Genomic DNA, 22,201 nt, shown 5'->3' on the forward strand with positions numbered 1-22,201 from the left:
AACCCCGCCCCCATATGACCAAGGCCCCACCCCTGCCCCACCCTGTCCTGCCAAGGAAGGATGGTTGTGCTTAAAGCTGGTCCCTGGTGCAAAAAAAAAGGTGGGGGACGACTGTAATAAAGAATCAGTCAAGAAATGATGTCAAACAAGAACTTTTTTTTGTTTTGTTTTCCTATTGTTTGACATTGTTTCTTGACCGGTTCTTTACTAATAACCTTCGGTGGACACATGCTGCAGTAATACCACAGTGTGTATTCAGTTGCGGATCTGCAACAACTTTCATTGATCCATGCACATGAGTGTGTAGATGCTGCGAATAGACACGTGCAAGAAATAGATCGCAGCATGCTATATTTCTTGGCATATCCCGCAGTTTGAGCCCTATACCTGTATGGGACCTGTATGCAACGCTGTCCAAACGCAATACATTGCATATTGGCGGTGAGTTATACATAACCCCGCTATGAAACAGAGCGAGGAATTAAAAAAGTAAAATAAAATACAGAGTCCCTCTGTGCACGGCCGTGTGCGTGAGATTCACAGTCACGCACATTACACTCGCTGCCCATGCGCTGTCTGACGGCTGAGCTGCCATCACTACCACCAGTGGGATGCTGCGGGACACCCACTAAGTGTATAACGGACACGAGCCCTTGGGGTTTGGTCACATGCCAGAATTCACCGTTCAATTTTCCACGTGAATTTGACCTAAAAACCTCATCAAAAGCCGAAATTTTCAGCTGCTGCATCGGCAGATTCGGCCCTCTCAAATAGAAAAATGTATCACATTTCTTGACATGGCGGCGCTGGTTTCTACATCGGAATCCTGCATGTGGATTTAGACCTGCGCACGGATTCGCTATAAAGCAGTGCCAGAAAAGGGCGGATTTTGTTACGGTTTTTAAAAATGGAATTCACAAGGCAGATTTGGGCAGTGTGAACCCCATGAACTACGTTATGGGGCTCAGAGGTTAGGGAAAGGGCCGTGTTTCATACTCATTGGGCGCCCTGTTCCAAAGCCATGCCCCAGCCAATTGGCGCATGCCAGCATAAAGATGAAAGGGGCATGTCCCCGCAGAAAGAATAAGGCTGGTGGCACGCAGTGCTGAAACGGGGCATCCGGCGAGTATGAAGCAGCTCTCGCTCTCCCTTACCTTTGACCCCGTAACAGTTTATTGGGCTTCTAGGGGATGACGGGCTCCCCATAAGCTGCAGCTGTACTCTGCAGTGCGGATGAGGAGTTGGTGAAATCTCAGCTACCTGATTTGTCCAGTAGTAGTTGCACATTTTCTACACCTCCGCACAATCGGCTGCCTATAGGCGACATCTGCACACCCGTACAATGTCCTGTAACCCGTGCCGATAGGTAGATGTGTGGGAGGCAAAGAGTTTAATGTAACCTGGTTGGCAGTGGGGGGCCAGGGTCTTCATAACCTAAAGAAAAGCTGTAAAGGACGAGACCATCTACCATCCAGTGCAGGGGGGCGCGGATCCACACCACTCGCATTTACACATTTCTGCAGCAAATACATAAGGCAAATCCACAGAACATGGCAGCAACTTTAGTGCAAATTTGGATTTCAATATGGATTTTCATGCAGGTTTCACAGAGAAATTCTAAAAAGGCACGGAAAAAAAAAAAAAAAAAATTAAAGTGTAGAAAAGTAAATCCTTAAACAAAATGCTGATTTTTTTCACCACCGAAATCAACTGGGAAAACCCCACAGCTATTCCTGAGGTTTAGAGGGTAAGGGGCTCATTCACATCAGGGGTTATGGGTTCTGTTTTCCATAATGGAGCAGGTAAATGGCACCCAGTACCCGAAAAGGCACCGCTGACTAACGGGGCCGCCATGCGGTTTCCAGACGTACATCTAGACTTACGGAATGAAGTAGAGCAGCATGCTGCGGTATTTTGTCCCAACAGAAATTAGCAACGGGGGTTTTAAACGGAACCTCCGACGCTGATGAACGAAGCCGGCTTCACACGACCGGATGCCTATTCTGGAATCTGCAGCAAATCGCATGCACTGTAAGGCACGGACTTTCGTTTTTTCCTTCACTCGCAGAAACGAGTTGCGTATGCCGTGAGCCTTGTGACCTAATCTGGGTAATCCCGATTACTCTTCATGGAGATTATTCATTATATACCACCCTGACAATCTCAGCTCTGCCACTTATCTTGGTTTACTCATTGGTTAATTAGTTACTTTAACTTGTTTTCATTTCACAAGCTATTTAACCACTTGAGGACATTCTTGTTTCTCATCCCTCCCCCCCCCCCCCCCAAAAAAAAACCAAAAAACCCCCCAAAAAACTTACAATGGTAGTAGTTAACCCTCGGGAGGCACCATGAGCCCTACTTGACCCCAGCCTTGTACACTGCAGTCCTATCATTGGAGTATGGCCCCACACGGGGGAGTGTAGCCTATAATGTACTAAGAACTATAGCAAGAACATGACAACTTCCTTCTGTGGGTCAGTACCATCACAAGGGCAAGTTTTTCTCTTTTTGCTGTGAGATTTTAAAATATAAAGTATTTTAAAAAGGTTAATATTTACATATTTTATATACACACACAATTTATATTTTTTTCCTGAATTATTTGCCGCCTTCTGACTATGATAACACTTTAAAAAATATATAATTTTCCATTGATGGGGTTGTGCAGGACGGCCTGTGGTTTCTATTAGCACCATTTTGGAGTGCATATGAATTTTGGATTGCCTTCTATTACACTTTTTTTGGAATAGGGGTGACCAAATGAGCTTAAAGGCCTCCATCACACAGGCAACCGGCAGCGATATCGCCACGAGAAAATCGCAGTGATATCGCCGGTATGTTTTGTGCAATATCGCTGTGTTTCTCATGGCCACATCACAATTTTGTGCCGCTACAAAGTCATGACTTTGTAGCGATCTTTCGCTGGGATTTTCGGGGATGGGGGGTGTGGGGGGGGGGGCTTCTGTGCTAAAAGCAGGCAAACGCTCCCATTGACCGCTGTACAAAGCAGCTCCGCCCGAGCACTAATGTTGCGCTTACAGACGAAGCGTTTTTAATATCGGCTGTGTAGTTTTCTGGTTAATATCAATCTTTGTAGATTATTTTGCATTTGGCTTCATCCAAGGGCTCCTTACAGGCGAGGGCGATATCAGGCCGTGAATCCCACCCACATATCGTGCTCCCCCCATGTAAAAGTCCCGGGAATGAGAGGTGGTTTCACGTGAAAACCCCTTCGCATCATTTCGGGGAAGGAGCGATCCTCCGACACAGCGGTCATGGCCGCGGCAGAGGATCACAGAGTCTTCCCATTGCTTTCAGTAGGGCCGGCGCTGCTGCTGTCAGCCCCAGTGAATACAATGGGTGATCGCGAATGTGAATGAACCCATTCAAAAGAACAGGGCTCATATCTGTGCAGCTCTCTACACATAAATCAAGTATAAAGGCAGCTCTAGGCAGTTTTTACATGGCCGATAGCAAGCGGAGCTCGAGACCGCCAGGACGCGACTCGCATTGCGCACAAGTCTAGGATGAAAACCCATAAGGAACGCATCATATGCGTAAGATTCCTCTTTGGAACGCCACATCTGATAAAGAATCTGAGACATACGAGTCACATTCTGTTCAGGCGGCGGGAAATGGATACGTAGTGAAGAACTGGGATCGGAGGCTTTGGAATCAGAAATACAAGTAGAGTCGGGCAATTTGGCCAAAAAATAAAATCTTGCTTGTTTTTTTCCCCCCCTTCAAATCTCTTCTTGATTTTAATCTCAATTTTGTTAGTTTCGTTTCTGAACATTAAGAATACCAAAACAACAGAAACTAAGCCGGCTGCACAGAACAGAGTCAGATCTCACATGCAGAAGCTCACAGCTACAGCAGTCTCTGACCAGCGTACCTTTGCTCTCTGTATTGCGGATGCTCACCCTCAGTCATATATTGTACGGATTTGTTGTCTCAAATTAAAAAAAAAAAAAAAAAATTATATATATATAAAAAAAAATTTATTTTTTTTTTTGTTCTTCCCATGCCATTGCTAGGCAATCATACGGGTATCTGCGGCCTATCCGCAATGTCCATGTGGTATCCACACGAAAATAGAACATGCTGTGATTTTAAATTCGCTCACAGAAATCGCAGTAGCTGTCGGATAGGTGAGGAATACCGCGGATCGTCCGAGCGAGTGACGATCACAGATTTCACAAATGAAACCCGGTTGTGTGTGGGCAGCCTGATTAAGGATTGGCCGTATATGTGGCTCCATTATGTAGAAGAATGGAGGGATGAGCTGTAGTTCCACAACTCATTCATGCACACCCCCCGTCACATCCTCCATGTACTGTCTGTCCCCCAGTTACAGTCCCACTCCCCAGTGCCCTGCACCTTCCTCCCCCCACCCCCGGTGATATAAGCCCCACCCCTGGTGATATAAGCCCCACCCCCAGGGGGCAAGGCTAATCTCAATTTCACCATTCTGATGAAAATTAGAATTATGCCTTAGAAAAATGATGATTAATCAAAATCCGTTAAATTAATTGTGCAGCCCTCAATACAAGATAAAAAAGAGGGACCAACACGGTCGACGACCCCGCTTAGTTGGGATTGGACAACCGTCTAACATGTCAAGTAAGGATGTTCGAACATTTTGTACCGCACATGAAGTCAGCCATTTCTACTTTAGCCATCCCTACAGCTTCTGCCCAGAATATGACAAGCGCCCCCAACAGGGACTCTGTTCACCTCAGGGGGTCATCAGTATGGCTTATGTTGGCGGTTATCTAATGTGTATGGCCCAAGACGACAGAGGAGCTGGCAAAATCTGACAAGTCACAAAATTCAATGTAATAACATACATTCAGATGACAGTCTATAATAACATATCCGTCATTTGTGGTTGTAATACACGGACAGCATAACAAAAATCATCCATGGAAACCAAAGCCCGATGTATAAACCACCGCAAGCATAGAAACGTCATCAAGGAATTAGAAAAAAAAAAGACACAAGAACACCTTAGAGATATATCCAGAGAATATGACAACCCTGTGAGATATCAGATATCTGCTCCTCGCAGGATGGCCGATTGTGTGAGCTGGATTAACATTGGATCATCACCTACATATCTTACCCAGAGGTCTCCTCTGCCGGGACGGGCTGTGCTGATATGAATGTACGGTGATAACCAGTATATGACGGTGCCGTCCAGCCTCACATGGCAGTAGAACAGAGCTGGATGTTATTATGAAGTGCAGGTTCCCTTTTATGGAGGCTGTTTTTCATCATACATTTGGCAATGGCCAGATATTACTACTCTCAGAGGTGGTTTACTTCCTCCTAGTCAAGAATTACTCTATCTTCGCTGGAAACTAGCTCTCCACACACTGCCTATCAGACTTGTACAGTTTATCAAAACAAGCAGCGCTGCAGGGTAAAGTATAGAAGAGCAAGCCTCAGGATGGGTCATCCATAGCAGATTCCCAGGAGTTTACCACCCACGATCAGCTGTTTGTCAGAACCACTGTCCTAGCTTCTGGAGCCACTGTGTGTTGAATACATACAGCTCCATACACAGTGGAGTGGGCCAGAACGGTAGTGCAGCCTCAGTCATAGTAAAGCGCAGCACGCTATGCATCATCAGGGTTTGCCAGGTCTCTGACGCCCACCGATCTGCTACTGATGACCTCCCCCGAGGATAGGTCATCTTTAACCCCACAGGCAGATATACATATAAAAGGAGCGCAACAGGACATTTGTTCTTAAAGGGGCGGTCCCCCAAAGCGAGAATGTTAAAGTGTGCCATTAGGGTAAATGGATATCATATAGAAAAGTCAGCACTGTTAGAGCAGATCCCATTCTGGCAGAGTTTGAGACAGTCTTGTATTATAAAAGGGCAACCATTTCTCTGAATGGCTGTCACGTAATACTACCTGCCTCCTGCAAACAGCTGATTGGCTGCGGATTTCTCCAGGAAAAGTAACAAAATCAGCCTTTTCCTGGGGGGTGGGGGGTGGGGCTGAGAAAGGGACCCTGCTATTCTCCACAAGGGCTCCGTTTTAAGAATTGAGCATTCTTTCTGATGGGACACCTCCCTGGACGCGATTGATTTTGCCAATGAGTGGGAAAAAAATTTGCTACTTTCTTTTAACAGCGCCACAGCGGTCAACAGGTTGTATGTGGCATTGCAGGTCATCCATAGAGCCAAACAACTCATGGACAGGCGTTGTAAAGTTGTTGTTTTTTAAGAAAGCAGTCATCTTTATATAATGCCCGACAACCTATTTACGCTTACTTTAAAACCCCTGCATACAATATATGGTCCAAGTGTAAAAACACTCAACAAGCAAATGTAATTTCTTTGGAATTGCAGCTCCTCTTCAGTCTGCAGCTCGTGCTCCGTCAGCGGTTTATCAGCTCACAGAGCACTGCAGACAAAGTGAAGAGAGCTCTTATTGACTTGCCTGTGAATGGGTTATCACTAGAGAACATATCGACAAGGTTAGGCAGCGGTAACATCTCCAAACACATTGGCCAGCTTACAACTTTATACTTAGGAGTGCAACATATAGCATAGCATTGATACAACAGAGTGAAATCTGCAACAAAACAACCATTTGATGCAGTTTTTGCTGCCATGTATAATTGGCAGATATGCTGCAGGTTGCTGTTTGACCAGTAAATTTTTTGAGAAAAAAAAAAACCAAAAAAAAAAACCAAAAAACTTTATACTAGTCATTAATACCCAAAACAGCGAATGTATTTAATGGGTGACACAATAAATATGCTTTGCTTGCTGAAAACAAAAAGTGGTATTACCATCTTTACATTTATGCTACAAATTCTATGCTATAAAAAGAAGGTAACCGGTGCGGGCTCCACCTCTAACACAAGTTCTGGCACCCTCGCCCCCCCAAGCTTCAAGGAGCGGCTACAAATTCCCAAATCACCTGTGGCAGTTCCAGAAATGGCGCAGCATGCTCAGAAGTGAATGGTCGTTACAGAAGCCGTATAACCTAGCCGCGCTCGGCTGTTAACAACCTCTTGGCTGTCATATATACAGAGGCGTTTCCATCATGGCCTTGTTTGTTTGAGAGGGGAACACCCATTTAACCCCTTAAGGACCAGGCTGTTTTGTACCTTAAGGACCAGACACTTTAGGGATTTTACCCATGTGGCGGTTTTACTGCTCTATTTTTCTTTTCCTTTAGCTACCAAAATTATTTTTGCTGCGTTTTTTTTTCTGTGACATATAGGACTTTTTTTAATATCTTTTTCACTGACTTTTTTTTCCGTTTTTTTTTAGTTTTGTTGGGGGTAAGAAGCTAAAAAAAAAACAAAAAAAAACAAACATTTTTTTTACATTTATAATTGTTTTAAAAATTATTTTTATATTTACACTAAAATAAAGTATGGGAACGGGTTCCTCTATTTATTTCGGACATTTTGATATATAGTATGTATGGTTTTAGTTTACAGGCGCATACGGCGACGGTTTTTGTTGGCGTCTGCTTTGTGTTATTCTCTTTCTTTTGTATGTATTGTTGTTTTATTCTGTTATTTTGTTTTACTGATGTATGTAATTGTGTTTTTTACTATCTGTGTCCCGCATGACGTCATATAAGACCTCTGGGGGACATTCACATATTTTTTTTCTTTATTTGACACTTTCCCACTGTAGCTGGGGCGTCCATAGGAGCCCTAGTTACAGGGGAAAGCAACCCCTGTGGTGACATTAGTCACTTGCAGAGCTGCCAGGGTCTAGTCTGATCCTCCAGCTCTGCAGTAGCAGAGAATCCCACGAGGTCACATGACGACCCCCCCCCCGCCTTCTGCTCCGGGTTATCAGCTGTCACTAACAGCTGATAACCCGTTCCTGTCTGACTGATTGCAGAGGCAGGAGACTTAAAGCCCCGCTGTCATTTTACTATCGGCGGTGCTCTAAGCCCAGGACCAGCCGCCGTAAATTTACAGTGGCTGGTCCTAAATGGGTTAATAGACCTTTTGGGTATGAACTTTATGCCCAAATTTCTACCAGTATATGAAATTCCTATCCACCGACACAACTTCTATTTCTCCAATAGTCAGACAATTAGACTCCGGGAGAAAACAGAGGGGTTGTGAGTTGCTGGAAGCAATAATATAACTTTGTGTTGCTTTATTTTGCTTACAGTTCAGGATGGAAGCAAAACCCTTTCACCGGCAAATTGGTCTGATTAATTCAGCAGCTTTTAAATCCTAAGAGCGTGACCACATGTTGGGGAATCAGTCCCTGAGGGCAGCAGGTGACACTGCGTACCTGTTACCTTCCACACCGTGTACATGCAGACCTCTCTTCTTCCGGTTTCTCTGTACTGTGGATGGTCCGCACGGCTCACTGTCAGACATGCGCAGTAGATTTTTTTAAATTTTTTTTTAAACTCCTGCTTTTGCCGCGGAATCCGCAGACCGTTTGACTATCATTGACCTCAATGGAAGCCGTCCGTGCGGGAACCGCAGGAAAATGGAGCATGCTGCACTTATAAATCCGCGAGCGGAAACCGCAATTGGTTTCCGCTCGTGTGCATGAAGAATCACTTTTGCATAGCATGCTATGGGCGGTATTTGTGCGGAATCTGGAGGTGGTCGCTTAGGATCCCAAACAATCAGCTGATCATCCACCCTGCTGTCCGGTAGAGCGGGCCAGACGTTATCATCAACGGACAGGGGAGGAAGTGGAAGTGCCATTAAAATCAGTGGGAGCGCCTTGCTGCTATTCCACTTCCTGGCCAGAACAGGAGCAGAAAGTATAATAGTAGCGTAACACTCCCACGGATTTCAATGGGAGTGAAGTCGACGCTCCTACTTCCTCGCTGTTTGCTGATGACCAAGTCCAACTTTCTGGACTGGACAGCAGGCAAGACGATCAGCCGATGGACAGGCATCCGGAACGGTGGACCCCCATCCATCAATTAGCACAAGAAGCTGGGCAATCATTTTAAAAAAAAAGGCAGAAAACCCCCTCTAAACAAAAACTGAAGTCCTTACCTGTATTTGTAGCGTGTGACGCAGGATGGTTTCTTCTAATGCATGAATCCACTTTTCTCTCTCATCTGCATCTCGGGCTGTGAGAAGGAGAGAAGGCAAAAAGCGATAAATATATGAGTGAGGATGATGCCAAAACGTGCGCCTCACAGGGCCTCCAGGTAGAAATAACTACTTCAGATACTGCCCCCTCGCAAGAACTGAAGACAATGAAGTCAATGAAGCTAGCAGAACATTTACAACATGATGCAACACACAGTCTGCTGTTTATGTGGAAGAGTCGCGGCGCGGTCCCTCGGCGCGCTTTAATCTGATGCGCGCAATTACATCTTTTATTTATACCATGAAAAATGAAAAACAAGGTTTAAAAGAAAAAACAAAAAACACAGACACTATAATTTGTGAAAGCAGAATGCTGCAATATTTCACCAGCAATCGGCCACGACTAAATCACAAGTTCTCCATATGAATCCCGAACAGCCACTTTATTAGAGAACCCCACCCAGTAACTTGTTGGGCCGCAGCGATTCAGCGCAGCATAGATTCCACTAGGTCATGAAATCAGCAGAAATATTGGCCCCTGCGGACAGGAAGCTTCTTGTTAGATGTAACTACTGACATGTTCTGACCAGCTGACAGGAAGGGGTCAGAGATTCATGCTGCTTGTGCCAAATTCTGACCTCCCATCAGCAACAGAAATCTGGATTCATCTGACCAGGAGAGGTTTTTTCCTGCTCAGTGATTTTTTGTTTTGCGCTCTACTGCCCCTTTGAGTTTTGTCTTTGTTACTCTTCTATAGAAATGTCGCTGGAACTGGCCGCCTGCCAATATAGCCCATCCGTGCTAAGGGACGGCGAGTTGTGCGTTCAGACACGTTACATGGAGCAGCCAGCCACAATTTTCTTGACTGCACTGCCTGTTCGTAGGAACGATGCCCGACATCCTCCCCTAACCCCTTCTCGACGAGTCCTTTAAATCCACGAGATCCCCTTTCGCTGGATGTTCCCCTCGATCGCGCCATTCTCTGCATGCTCTCCACGTTGTTGTATGCGAAAACCCCACAAGGCTGGCGTTGTATGAACTCCTGGCCCAGCTAGCCTATCACCAATGGCCCCCAAATAGCTGGATTTTTCCCTAATGTAGATTCACACTGACACCAATTCACAGAAAATGTGCCCACTTGATTTTACGCTGCCCTCCGGGGTCACGGGTCTAAGTTCCATACAGGGAAGAGACATTTGTGAAAGGGCCGGTGTCTAATAAAATGACCATTCCGTATATTTTATAGCAAAACCCGATGAGAACAGGGGGCGATGGACAACGGCTTGTCATGACTGCTGCCACACTGCCGCAATGAACAAAACCAACTGAGATGACTGGCTCAGCCATCCGAGCTGGAGAGATACATCGCTGTGGAGGAGATCTGCACTACTATCAGATCTGCAGATCAGACGAGGGACAAGCCATTTTCGCAGCATCTAGGCAATTCTCCATCTTGGCCAGGCATTCGTTATTTTCGTAAAATTTAAAGCAGACTTTTAGGGCGTCTTCACAAATGGCGAGAAAAGAAAAACGCATGTTTTTCGTGCAATGTAAGAGTGCAGAATTATGGCTTCTTTCACATTTGCGATGTTGCGAGAAGAAAAGGAGAACAAAAAAACAAACCGTATGTCCTTTCTGCGATGTGCGATTTTTTATCTCCCATATTTCTCTATGGAACCTCCTTTTTATTGCATCGCAAACTTGCCATTTTCATGAAATGCGATGTGTTAACATTAGAAAGTCCTACTTACTTTCATGCTTAAAAAAAAAAAAAAAAGTTAAAAATCACGAGCGGCAGCAACGATAAGAAAGAGCAGCGCTGACTCTCAAAAGGCAAAAAAAACAACAAAAAACACGATTGCCAGTGTGACGGAGCCCTTACAAGTTAATCTACAGCTAATGAGGTAAGCCAAGGACTGACGATCACCGCTGAACGCTGCTGCCCCTCATTTCAGCAAGTGGGGTGGGACCTCCATCTATCAAAACCTCAGGGATTTTACTAAAGTTCAGTCGCTCCAAGTAATTAGGCGATGTGCTGTTAAGTAATTATGTGATGTTCGGCCGTATAGAATAAAATGTGAATCCAAACTTTATGCTGAAGTGTAATTGAATTCCCTCTGTATCAGGTCCAATAACGCACACTCATAATTAAACCCTTTAATGTAGACCTTTTATTTACACTCCCGTCAGCAGATATGCCGCCAACGTACAGCAGTGCTGGCAGACTGCGCTTGCCATTTATTTATATAGGAAATGGAACTCGGGTCTTTTTGGATTTTTTTCGCTGTCCTACTTGGTTTTTCTTGGGTATATAGATGCGCGCTGCTCACCCCTCTTGTCTGTGTAGAAAATGGTGTGCAAGTCTAACTTCAGGACAGCAGTTCTGTGATATCAGCATTTAATCTGATTTTTAATACACAGTCACTTAGGTTTCTTGTTCTTGAATCTCCAGCCGGACACCCAGTCGCCCCGTTGACATCTAACCACCTTATTTGCAGTCCCTGCCGATAGGGAGATTCACTGGTGCCTTCTTGCATTCAGCTCTTGCAGGCTGCTTGTGCATCGGGGTCTTGGATATCAGCTTGTGAGCATCCACCAGGGAGCCTGCACAGGAAGTTACTATCCATGGCCATTCCCTACTGGATTTCCCACTTTAACCCTACTACAGTTTAGGACTAGCTGTGTTCAATCAGCAGAAAAAGAGCATTACAGTTTTGGAGCTACTGTAGCTCTGATAATGGGGGCATATCTGGGACAGGTAGACTTCCCATGGGGTGGATGCCACCGGAGACAGCTCTGGTTTGTGCGATTTTAGTGGAGTAGGGATCGTTTAACACTTCTCCTTGCTTTTTATATGGAAGTCAGGAATCTGTTTTGCGAGGGGTGTGAATAGTCTAACCAAGGGGACCATATTTTTAGGAATTTTTCATGTTTGTCGGCAAGAATGGAGGTTAGTTTTTCGTTTATCAAGTACCAATCTAGTCTACGTTTGACTTCTGTGAAGTCTAAAGAGGCTTTGCTCCACGAATGTGCAATTACTTGCTTTGTGGCCAGGAAGAAGGATATTAGTTTCCTAGAGTCGGGAGGAATATTATTTATGCGTTTGCTTAAAAGCGCTTCCCGAGGATCTCTACGGATGTTATGGTCTGTAACTGAATATACTAGGAAGTAGACTCTGATCCAGAGCCTCTTGACCCGGGGACAGGTCCACCATATGTGAAGCATATCTCCTGAGGTTGAACAGCCGTGAAGACAGTTGGGGGAAATCGCCCGGGAACTGCGTGAGCTACTCGGTCTGGGGTTAGGTACCATCGTAGTAGGACTTTAATGGATGTTTCCAATATTAATATGTTTCTGGCACTACTGTTGGTAGTTTCCCATATCTGGGCCCAGTCTTCATCCGAGAGGGTTTTACCGAGGTCTCTTTCCCAGCGGGCTACGTATGGGAGTTGTGTTCGGATGGAGGAGTGCGTTAAATCTGAGTGGATCTGTGAAATAAGGCCTCTTGCATGTGGATTTTTATAGCAATGCCTCTCAAATGGTGTTAAGGTTAGCAGTGCATTTGTGTTTTTGAGGAGGGAGGATATAAAGTGTTTAGTTTGTAGGTATCGAAAGATTTCTGAAGTTGGTAGATTATGTCTTTCCTGTAGGGTGGGGAAGGGAGTAGGGCCTTTTATTGAATATAGATGGTATAATTTAGTGAGGCCCGAGTTTGTCCAGTTTGCGAATGATTGCGGGGATTCCATGCCGGGTAGAAACATTGGATTATGCAGTAGTGGTGCTAGGGGTAAATGAGGGGATAGCAGTTTTCCTGAATATTTCATAGAGTCCCAGATAGAAAGGGAGTGCTTAATGATGGGGTTATTGATTGGGGGTCTGTGTTTGGGTGGGATCCATAGTATGGAGTCTGTCGTCAGAGGATGTATTTCAGTTGCTTCTAAGGAAACCCAAAGAGGGGTGTTGTAGGAGGAGTGTAGTAGGGCCAATTGGGCCACCTGGGCAGCCTGGTAATATTTTAAATAGTTCGGAACTCCCAGACCTCCTTTCCGTCTGTGTCTATACAGGGTAGACCGTAATACTCTTGGAATCGATCCATTTCACACAAAATCGAAGAGATAATAGTTGGAGAGTCTTAAGTAGATATCCAGGTACTCGGATCGGGAGTGCTCGAAAGTAATATAATAATTTAGGAAGAAGTGTCATTTTCAGGGCATTGACTCTCCCTATCCAGGATATGTGGTAGCGGCTCCAACTTTCCAAGAGTGTTCTTGTCTTACGGAGGAGAGGGATGTAGTTTTGATTATATAGAGATGTATAGGTGTTAGTTAGTTGGTAGCCCAGCGAGCCTGTTGCCCATTGGAAGGGGAAGTTCTCCCGGAGTGAGTTTAATACCTCGGGTGACAGTGTAATATTGAATGCTTTAGATTTCGTTTGATGGTTAGGCCCGATATTGACCCGAATCTGGACAGTTCCCCCATTAGGTTGGGTAGGGAAGTATGAGGGGAGGTTATAAGCATGAGTATATCATCTGCGAACATTGAGAGTTTGTGATGTACTGATGCGATTTCGACTCCTTTTATATTTAGATTGTTGCGGATTTTGATGGCTAATGGTTCTATGGCCATGATAAAGAGTAAGGGGGATAGTGGGCAGCCCTGGCGAGTCCCTCGACGAATTGGAAATGTGTCAGAGCAGAAGCCTTGATATCATATGAAGGCTGTATACTTTAGGTGTTATTTTAAAGCTAAGACTCTTATCGGTAGTTCTTACAAAAATCAGACCGACAGCCGTTTGAAGTGGGGTCGGGCATACTAAATTAACAACTGTAATTTCAGTCAGTGTGAGTAGAGGGAAGGGAAACCAGCAGGCAGCATAGGAGCTTTGTGATTCTCCTGTATACCTCCCTGTCCCAGGGAAGGCATGACATGAGTTTTTCTTCATGTTTCTTACCTCCCCACCCATCAGAGTGTATATTGATCTACAATTGTCACATATGGGATTTTCCCCACAGAAAAGAAGTGAAAAAGTGAGGACTTTTACTCATCCAGCCACTCCTCTACACTGTTTAACCCTACAGATGCTGCAGTCATTGCTGACTGTAGCATCTAAACAGTTTTACAGAGGAAAAATAAAACATTAAAAACACTTTTCCCATTCCACAAGGTTTTAAATATTGACCCCCCCCCCAAAAAAAAACACTACACATAAAATTAGTTACTCCACACATTTGTAAGAATCCATAATTATAAGAATATTACATTTGTCCAGCATGATAAATTCCATACATAAAAAAGGCTTTTTCAGTTCATCTCACTTCCTCAAAACATGAATAAAAATTATTAAAATGTTGTATATACTGCAAAAAAAAAAAAAGTACCAATAAATACTTCGGGTCTTATACAGCTCTGTGGACCGAAAAATAAAAATGTGGCAGCATACAGAGTTGGTTTTTGGTTTTTTTAACAAAAAGTGTTTCTATTGTGCCATTCGTACTAAAACATAATAAACCCCGTATAAATGCGGTGTGGTCATAAAAGTAATAATGATCCGTAGAATAAAAGACAGCATATCATTTAAACCACACTGTGACCGCCATAAATATAAAAAAACTCAAAAAACAATGGTGCCTTTTTTTTTTATGTGGGGGAATGGAGAAAAAGCAGTTATTCAAATACATAATACCTACCCAAAATGGGTTACTATGAAAACTAGAACTCGTCCCGCAAAAATACAAGGTGTCATACAGCCACATTGGTGAAAAAAAATGATATATTATGACCACTAACAAAAATTAGTTACAGTATGTCACCAGGGAGGGGTTAAAAATGCACTTAAAAGCGATTTGAGTTCTGTGCAATTATTACCTGCATTTGCATGGATTGCCCTTTACAAGATTTCCTGCTTCTCCTCTTTCTAACTTTATATATAACCCGAATGGAGGTACTAAAAATGTAAGCTACGTTTTCACTACCACTATATGTTAATACTTTAAATGGGTATTCCCAAGTAAAAAAAACCTCCCCCAGCCCCTTTTATGCGCACGTCCGTGCCATCTACTCCAAAGGGAAGAGCTGGCAATCTGAGCCAGTCCCATTCACTTCAATGAAAAGTTCTAAGCGAAGGTTTAGAAAGGGAAGCTGCAAGTGACATCAAGAAACGGATCACCGACTAAGTTTATGTTCAGACGGCAGAATCGGACACGGATGTTGCTGCATGGGTTCTACCTCTAAATACCGTGGCAAAATGCTGCAGCCGAGCTGTGAACCCCCAGCGGGCATACAGGATCTCTCCATGTTATCACCCCCTTACACATCTACGATATCTGCCCTCCCATTGTCACATGTAGGAATCGGGGTGGTCTTTTCCTGACTAGACCAGTGAAGTGGTGAGCAGTCCCATCGTGATCCTCCTGCACCCAAGGACATTTGTCGACTTTATGACTCAAATGTTTACCCACATGAAGATTGCAGAAGTTTTTGGTCTATTTAGTTCTTGTGAAGAGGTGAACTTTGCACTTCCTGATCTTTTGTTTTTAAGAGCTTTTGTGAGGCTAAGTTTACTCAGGTGAGACTTTAAAAGTATTAAAAAAAAAGGGAATTTTCATTTCTACCAAAACATTACACTTCGATGCAAAATTGCATGAAGGCGCTCACCAAAATAAAGTGCTGGTAGGCATTTTCAAAAAAATACCAAGTGTCTATTAGTCAGAAAATAAACCGATTTGGGGATAGGACTGTTTTATTGGGAGTTGGTCAAGTGTGAAAATGGTCCTGCTAGTGAAATATTTAGAAGTCTGTATCAAATATTAGTTTTAGGACATCATGAAAATCTGACCAACCCTGGTACCGATAATCAGCAGGTGACAGAACATGCCAACTCTTCACGCCAATGAATGCCGTAACAGAAAACTCTGCATATAGTCAGTATTACCCCGACCATCACTTTGTTGTAAACAATCCCCCTGCTCTGTTAACTAGGATTAGCAGTGAAGGGTCCCATCTAGAGATGGACGAACTTCTGAAAAGCCAGTTTGCTAAACTTTTGCAAAAAGTTTGATCTCAATTAGTTTGAAGCGAACAGAGCTCACCATACCCTGGTGTGTACCACCGTCTGAGGTGGGTTTCATCCCTGCATTAAGGTTCGGTTCAGGGTTTCTTGTCTTTCTGCTCAGTTTTTGGAGGATGTACAACTGAAACAAACCGATCAGTTTTTTCCCTATTGATTTCAATGGGTTTGCAAAAACCTGAAAGCTTTCCGTTTATTTTCAGTCCGCCTCAGTTCCGTTTTTTTTTTACTGAAACGAAGACGCAGCAGACTAAGGCTATATTCGCACAAGCGTTTTCATGTGGCCATGTAGCAGCGTTTTCACGCCTGGCCGGATATCCTGATCATCTGAGACATTGGATTCCAATGTATTCATTCACATGGTTGATTTTGCGCCGCGAAAAATCACCCGTCGTGGCAAAATAGCACACACGCTGCCGATTCCGGTGGGTGCTTACACGCGCTGCCGGAAAAGATAGTTCTATCTTTTGACCGCTATACGCTGGCAGTCCCATAGACTCCAATAGGAACTGGAAACATACGGATGGGGAGGCAGTTTAGCAGCGTTCAACGCAGGAGAAAGCTTACAGGGGCCTCTCTTCAGGCATTTGAAGTCATCCCGAGGATTTTTGCTGAGTGAAGGATTTCTGGGCTGCGGCGTATTTTTTCACTAATATGTCGCACCCGGCTGTGTGAATGGAGGAGAAAATACTAATTAAGCCCGGGACTTGATCACGGAAAGTTATCCATTCATGCGAATTAACGGTGCATATGAGTGAATGTAAAAATACATACCATCATGTTAAGGAGCCCTTATGGATTAGTCCCATTTAATGAGGGCAATCTGTGAGCAGATCTGTGGCAGAAATCCACATTTCCATGGCCAATAGGTGTCTAAACCCCATGCAATAGCTGTTGGCCAAAATAGATCTACTTCCCGTGGGAGCAAAAGATCATTCAGGTAAAACTCCAATATGCCCAATCCACCCCACACAGATTGCGGATCCCGATGGGTTTGGCCCACTTTCCTCCGACATTTAAGAAATGCTTTAGGCTAGAAGAACACCACATCTGTAACATATACCTGCTGGAAAGAAGTCCCAATATACATGTCGAACAAGCCCATAGACTTCTTTATCTTAAAGCTTGTCCTTTTTGGATAAGATCGTTCCCAACAAGTCAGGATACAGTTGCATCAATGCATATGGCCCAGTATACTTCGTTCAGTGAGAGTCCACAGTATACAGCTGCATAAGCCTGCGGTATACATTCATTAAATCGTTAGCACACACTGTGCTGCCGAACATAATCTCCCAATGTGGCATGTTCACCGCCTAACAGTCCTGTCTGGAGAATAACAAATTCATGGAGGTGGATAATTGACTTCTATCAATGAGCCGTATTGAGTCTGCGGCCCTCGTTTAGCATCCTGTGATTAATGACAATGGTTTCTGGCCCAGTGTGAGCGTCATTATACTAACCCAAATACAGAAGAATTAATTCATATTACACAGCAGCGCATTGATCAATCTTCTGGCTGCAGAACGAAAGAGAAAATGGAGAGATGTAACATTACACAATGGGGCTCGTGTATGAAGCTGGCAAGGAGAGGAAGTAAGAAAATGTCCGAAATACATCATCCATCATCCTCCCTATTCTGCCAGGCTATTCTCTTAGTGGCAAAACTAAGTTTTCCGAAAAACAGACCAATTACGGGGTTCGCCTCGAGTTAACCAAATTCAAAGCAGGACATGTTAAAAAGCAAAAAAGTCACAAATGCTGTTTGCAAACTATTTTAAAACTATTCTAACAAAAATAGGGGTTGTCCAGATCAGAAAACCCATTGTCATGGGGGGTTGGGGGTAGTGGGAGGGGGTAGGGTCCACCCCTCTTGGCTGGCTCAGAGCAGCTATAATGAGCATCTTTAGCTCTATAGGACCAGTCCTGTATTACTCAGATAACCCTATAATCCGATTGGGCACTGTGTAATGCTTCATTTGTCCTGTGGGGGTGCTGCAGAAACTTTACACCAAGGGTCCATCTACACAGGGTGCTGAATGTCCACAGTGTTTCCAGTAGCTGTATAGCGCATGAGATTTTACTAGAAGACTTCCCCATGCCACAAGAACTCCCCCGTTCAAACGGACCCGCGTTGTAGATTACAAATCCACAGCGTGCCAGTTTATAAGAGATGCTTTCAGGTTGTAAGGAACAAGGGCAGATAGAAACATGGGACACATTTTAGTAGACATGGGCGAGACAGATGGCAGCATCGTCCGGTATACAGAAGCCACGTGACGGCGCATCGCGTTCCAAGAACAGCGTGTAACATCCGTTTTCTTCATTTGCCTGGAGTAACACCCACTGACATTTATAGTCAGTTGAGTGAGACATGCGGTGAAGGTACAGATGTAGCAGTGCTAACGCATGTTGCATTAGCGTGCTACTTAATGAGAGAAACACGGGCTACAAAACAAACAAAAAATAATAATTATAAAACAATCATGGCTGTACAGCTGCGATTTTGTATTCTCGCAATGTAGCAGCCTACAAATCACTACTAATGTGAAACAACCCATTGGAAACCATGGGCTTCACGTACATGCGATGGGTAGCACAGTCGCATCGCGAGAACATCGTGCCTTACACTAATTGCATGGCCAGTGCTCAAAGTAAATACCAGAGTCCGCACTACACAACTAGCATAGCGTGGTTTAAAGGTGCCGGGTGGTCCGGGCTATAGATGTGGCATGCCATCCTTCAAAGATGGTGCTGCTACATCTGTATCACAGGTGTGAAAGTTCAGCACTCATGGGCAGTATAAAACTTTTGATAACTTCTGTATGGCTCATAATTAATGCACAATGTACATTACAAAGTACATTAATATGGCCATACAGAAGTGTATAGACCCACTTGCTGCCGCGGGACAACCCCTTTAACACCACAATCATTTATACTTCACCAATTACCAGAACAGATGAGGAAGGTTAATATGACACATACTATACTCCTGATCAGCAAGAGGTGCCTTCTGAATAACTGGCTGCTACCCAAACCCCGGGGATAAATGATGTCTTACAACAATTAAAACACCTCCTGAAAATGGAAGAACTGAGATGGAGCGATGTGTGGAATCTCAAGCCCCAAAATCTTTCAAAAAGTGGGGGGATTTCCTGGAAAAATTTCTTGGCCACGGGGAAATTATGGAATGTATGTCCCAGTTCACCAACACTACTTGGTATCATAATAATGATAATATGGACCGACTAGGAATATTAAAAGTAACGTGACTGACCAGGGAAGGGAGGAGGGCGCTAGAGGGATACGAAGCGGGATAGTTATATTCAGTTGGATGTTAGATGCTTATTAAAAAATGTTGATTAATAAGGGGGTATGGAGGGGGAGGGGGGGGGGGGAATAAAAGGTTTGAAGACATACAGACAACCGAGAGTTGATCATCTTTACATAAACTATAGAGATTGTTCCGTATTGTTTTATAATCAAACACTGTAATTTATCTGTAAAAACAATATAATATGGTTTTGAGTTTTATTTATAATATGCTCATGTTTGTATACCATGAAAATTTCAATAAAAACCAATTAAAAAAAAAGAAAAAAAAAAAAGATTATTTTGAGAAGTAGCAATACTTTCACCTTTCTTCAGCAAGTTTTTTTTTCTAACGATAATAAATAAGAAATAGAAAAAAGTTAGGAGACCTCATGACCTGAACGCACCTCGTACTGCAGATTTCACCCTTTACAAACCTGCAGCAAATCAGCAGCAAATCCGTGAGAGGTCAGCCTGTAACATGTGGATGCATCCGGTGCGGACACAGCCCGGCAGGTCTCCTGCATGAGTTACTCATAAGATGAAGGACCCGTTTGCCCTGCAAAAAGTGGAGTTTCCCTTCACGCGGACTTTAATTCTCTATCAATATGATGCAGATTTACGATGCAATCTTGGGTGGTTTGGCTGAATCCAGATGCTCGATGCAGTAAAGCAGGGAGGAGGAGGGAGAGATCAGCCACAACACAGGCCAAAGACTGCAAATGATACATTGTAGAAACGGGGAGTTACATTGTATCCATTTGAAAGGTGTTTTCATAACATGATATAAAGTCCTGACAAGAACCCAATCTTGGATGCATCTGTTTTTCCAACTTCTACCACTAACATGTAATTTATTACATAAAAATCACCAAAAGTAACCATTCAAAGAGCAAAACACCACGAGAACCCCTTAATAGCAACACATGAATGATTGTAAGGAGCGCCTGGTTCTATCTGTACATTCAGCTATATCAGGGCTCATCTCTAGTCGCTGACAAGCAGCTGAATATTAATCAGCAGAGAGATCTCAGGACTCCATGAAGGAAAAGAAGTGCAACTGTCTTAAGCAGGTTTTAGCCTTCTCACCTACAAATGGTAACGGCGCCTGCAATCCCTCCATACACAGCAGTGACTCATCTGACATTATGAAGTACCATGCAATACCCGGGAGGTGAGGAAGTTGATATCCGGGCATGATAAGTGCATTTAGCAAGATTTCACATAAAGTAGCGGGATTGCATACATTTGCTGCACGGAGTAGATTACAGGAAGAGTTCCATCTTACCCTTTCTACGGTTCAGCCACAGCATGCAATGCCGAAACATAGCAGTAACAGAAGGCATTGATTTGTGAAGTTATGATCGGAAATGGTTAGTAAAAGCAGAGAAATGGTGACAAGGAGTGCGGATGAAAGAGAGAAGAAAAAGGAAAAAAAAAAAAAGACACTTGAAGAAGTCTTGAAGTAAAACTCCACCTTTAAAAAGGCAACAGCAGGTAAAGTAAGACAAGATAAAAAAGCCAGCTCCTGGCTTTCTTGGCACACAGAGGCTCCGCAGACACTTTCCCCAGCAAGCTCCTCATGTCAAAGGCGAGCAGAGTGGATACGAGTCTGACATTGCAGCGTTGGCATCCGTGAGTCAGCTTGTGAAATAGGAAATGCCTCGAGTCCTGTGTTCTTCTCCACTGCAGGGCACGCTATCCCATCCCAGGCATCTGTAGTCAAGGGGCAGCAGCCGAGAGACGTGGCACAAAACACTAACAAGAAGGAAGATTTTTTTTTTTTTTGCTCACCCTGAAAATGAAATGTTTTCTGATCCACGGTTATAGTAAAGGTGCTGTCGTCCTCATCGTCAATACCAATCACGGCCCCCTGTGGAACAAAGAGCAGATTGCTGAGCAGAGTAGCAGTGACATCAGCAGTACATACGGTATTACTACAGCACTGCAGTACAGCAGCCAGGAGGGGGGACCGGGCAGCGATGGGAAGGAATTTGCAATTATCTTGCTGGCTTCCTGAAGCATTGAGTAAAAGCCAGGAGGGCAGCAATACGACACATGACCACCTTCCTGGGCATAGCGCCACAGAGCTGGAAGCCAAGTGCAAGTCATACGGCTGCAACGTGGTCTCTTAAAACGTCCACAGAATGCATAGGTTTGATTAGATTCTTATGTCTGCAGGCCCCAGAGCAGCACTCCCCCAGCTTTACTAGTCTCATGCGTTATATTAGACTAGTCATGAAACAAGAAAGCATAGAGAGTCTCGGCATAAGAGTGAGTTCACATCGGGTGTCTGTAGTGGAATTTTGTGGTGCAGTGGTTACAGCGAAGGAATCTACGGTACAAAGTAGATAAATGGGAATTTTAGCAAACGCTCTTCACTGACAGCGCAACAAATCCACATCACATTCTAGCCATACTGCAGTTTTTCGAATCCCCGGCCGCTGGAACACCACAAGTTTTGTTCAATTCTATGCAAGAAGTGAATTCCGTGACTACGTCTGCAGGTTATATATGCCGATTACACTTCTGCCCCAGCTCAATCGTCTACACTCCGCATGTGACTCTGTCCTTCCTAGAAAGAGGTGCTGGTCAGGTGTACTGGATAGCCGGGCGGCAACCATAGGCTCTTTTTAGACAAGGCGACTCTCATTTGCACAAGAGAACGAGAGGGGACGTCACCACTTGCTCGTCCGCTCTCATGCAGCCCGTTTAGAGAGATTTATCGTTGACTCGTTCAACAAGAATCGTTCAGTCTTTCACA

At 44.1% G+C, this 22,201-nt stretch overlaps 1 protein-coding gene across 4 annotated transcripts in view; it reads right to left on the reverse strand.

Moving 5' to 3' along the window:
- OSBPL9 (oxysterol binding protein like 9) overlaps positions 1-22,201 on the reverse strand; it is a 111,386-nt gene that overhangs the window by 71,038 nt on the left and 18,147 nt on the right. For 3 of the 4 annotated variants that reach the window (XM_066597602.1, XM_066597601.1, XM_066597603.1), the window contains 2 exons: positions 21,232-21,310; positions 9,022-9,098 (listed from right to left, as the gene is read on the reverse strand). In XM_066597602.1, coding sequence (XP_066453699.1) covers positions 9,022-9,098; positions 21,232-21,310 — 156 coding nt within the window. Of the gene's footprint in view, positions 1-6,944; positions 7,038-9,021; positions 9,099-21,231; positions 21,311-22,201 lie in introns of those variants that run through there. The other variant, XM_066597607.1, reaches the window with a different exon arrangement.

The sequence above is a fragment of the Eleutherodactylus coqui genome, chromosome 3, assembly GCF_035609145.1.
Source record: "Eleutherodactylus coqui strain aEleCoq1 chromosome 3, aEleCoq1.hap1, whole genome shotgun sequence".
NCBI lineage: Eukaryota > Metazoa > Chordata > Amphibia > Anura > Eleutherodactylidae > Eleutherodactylus > Eleutherodactylus coqui.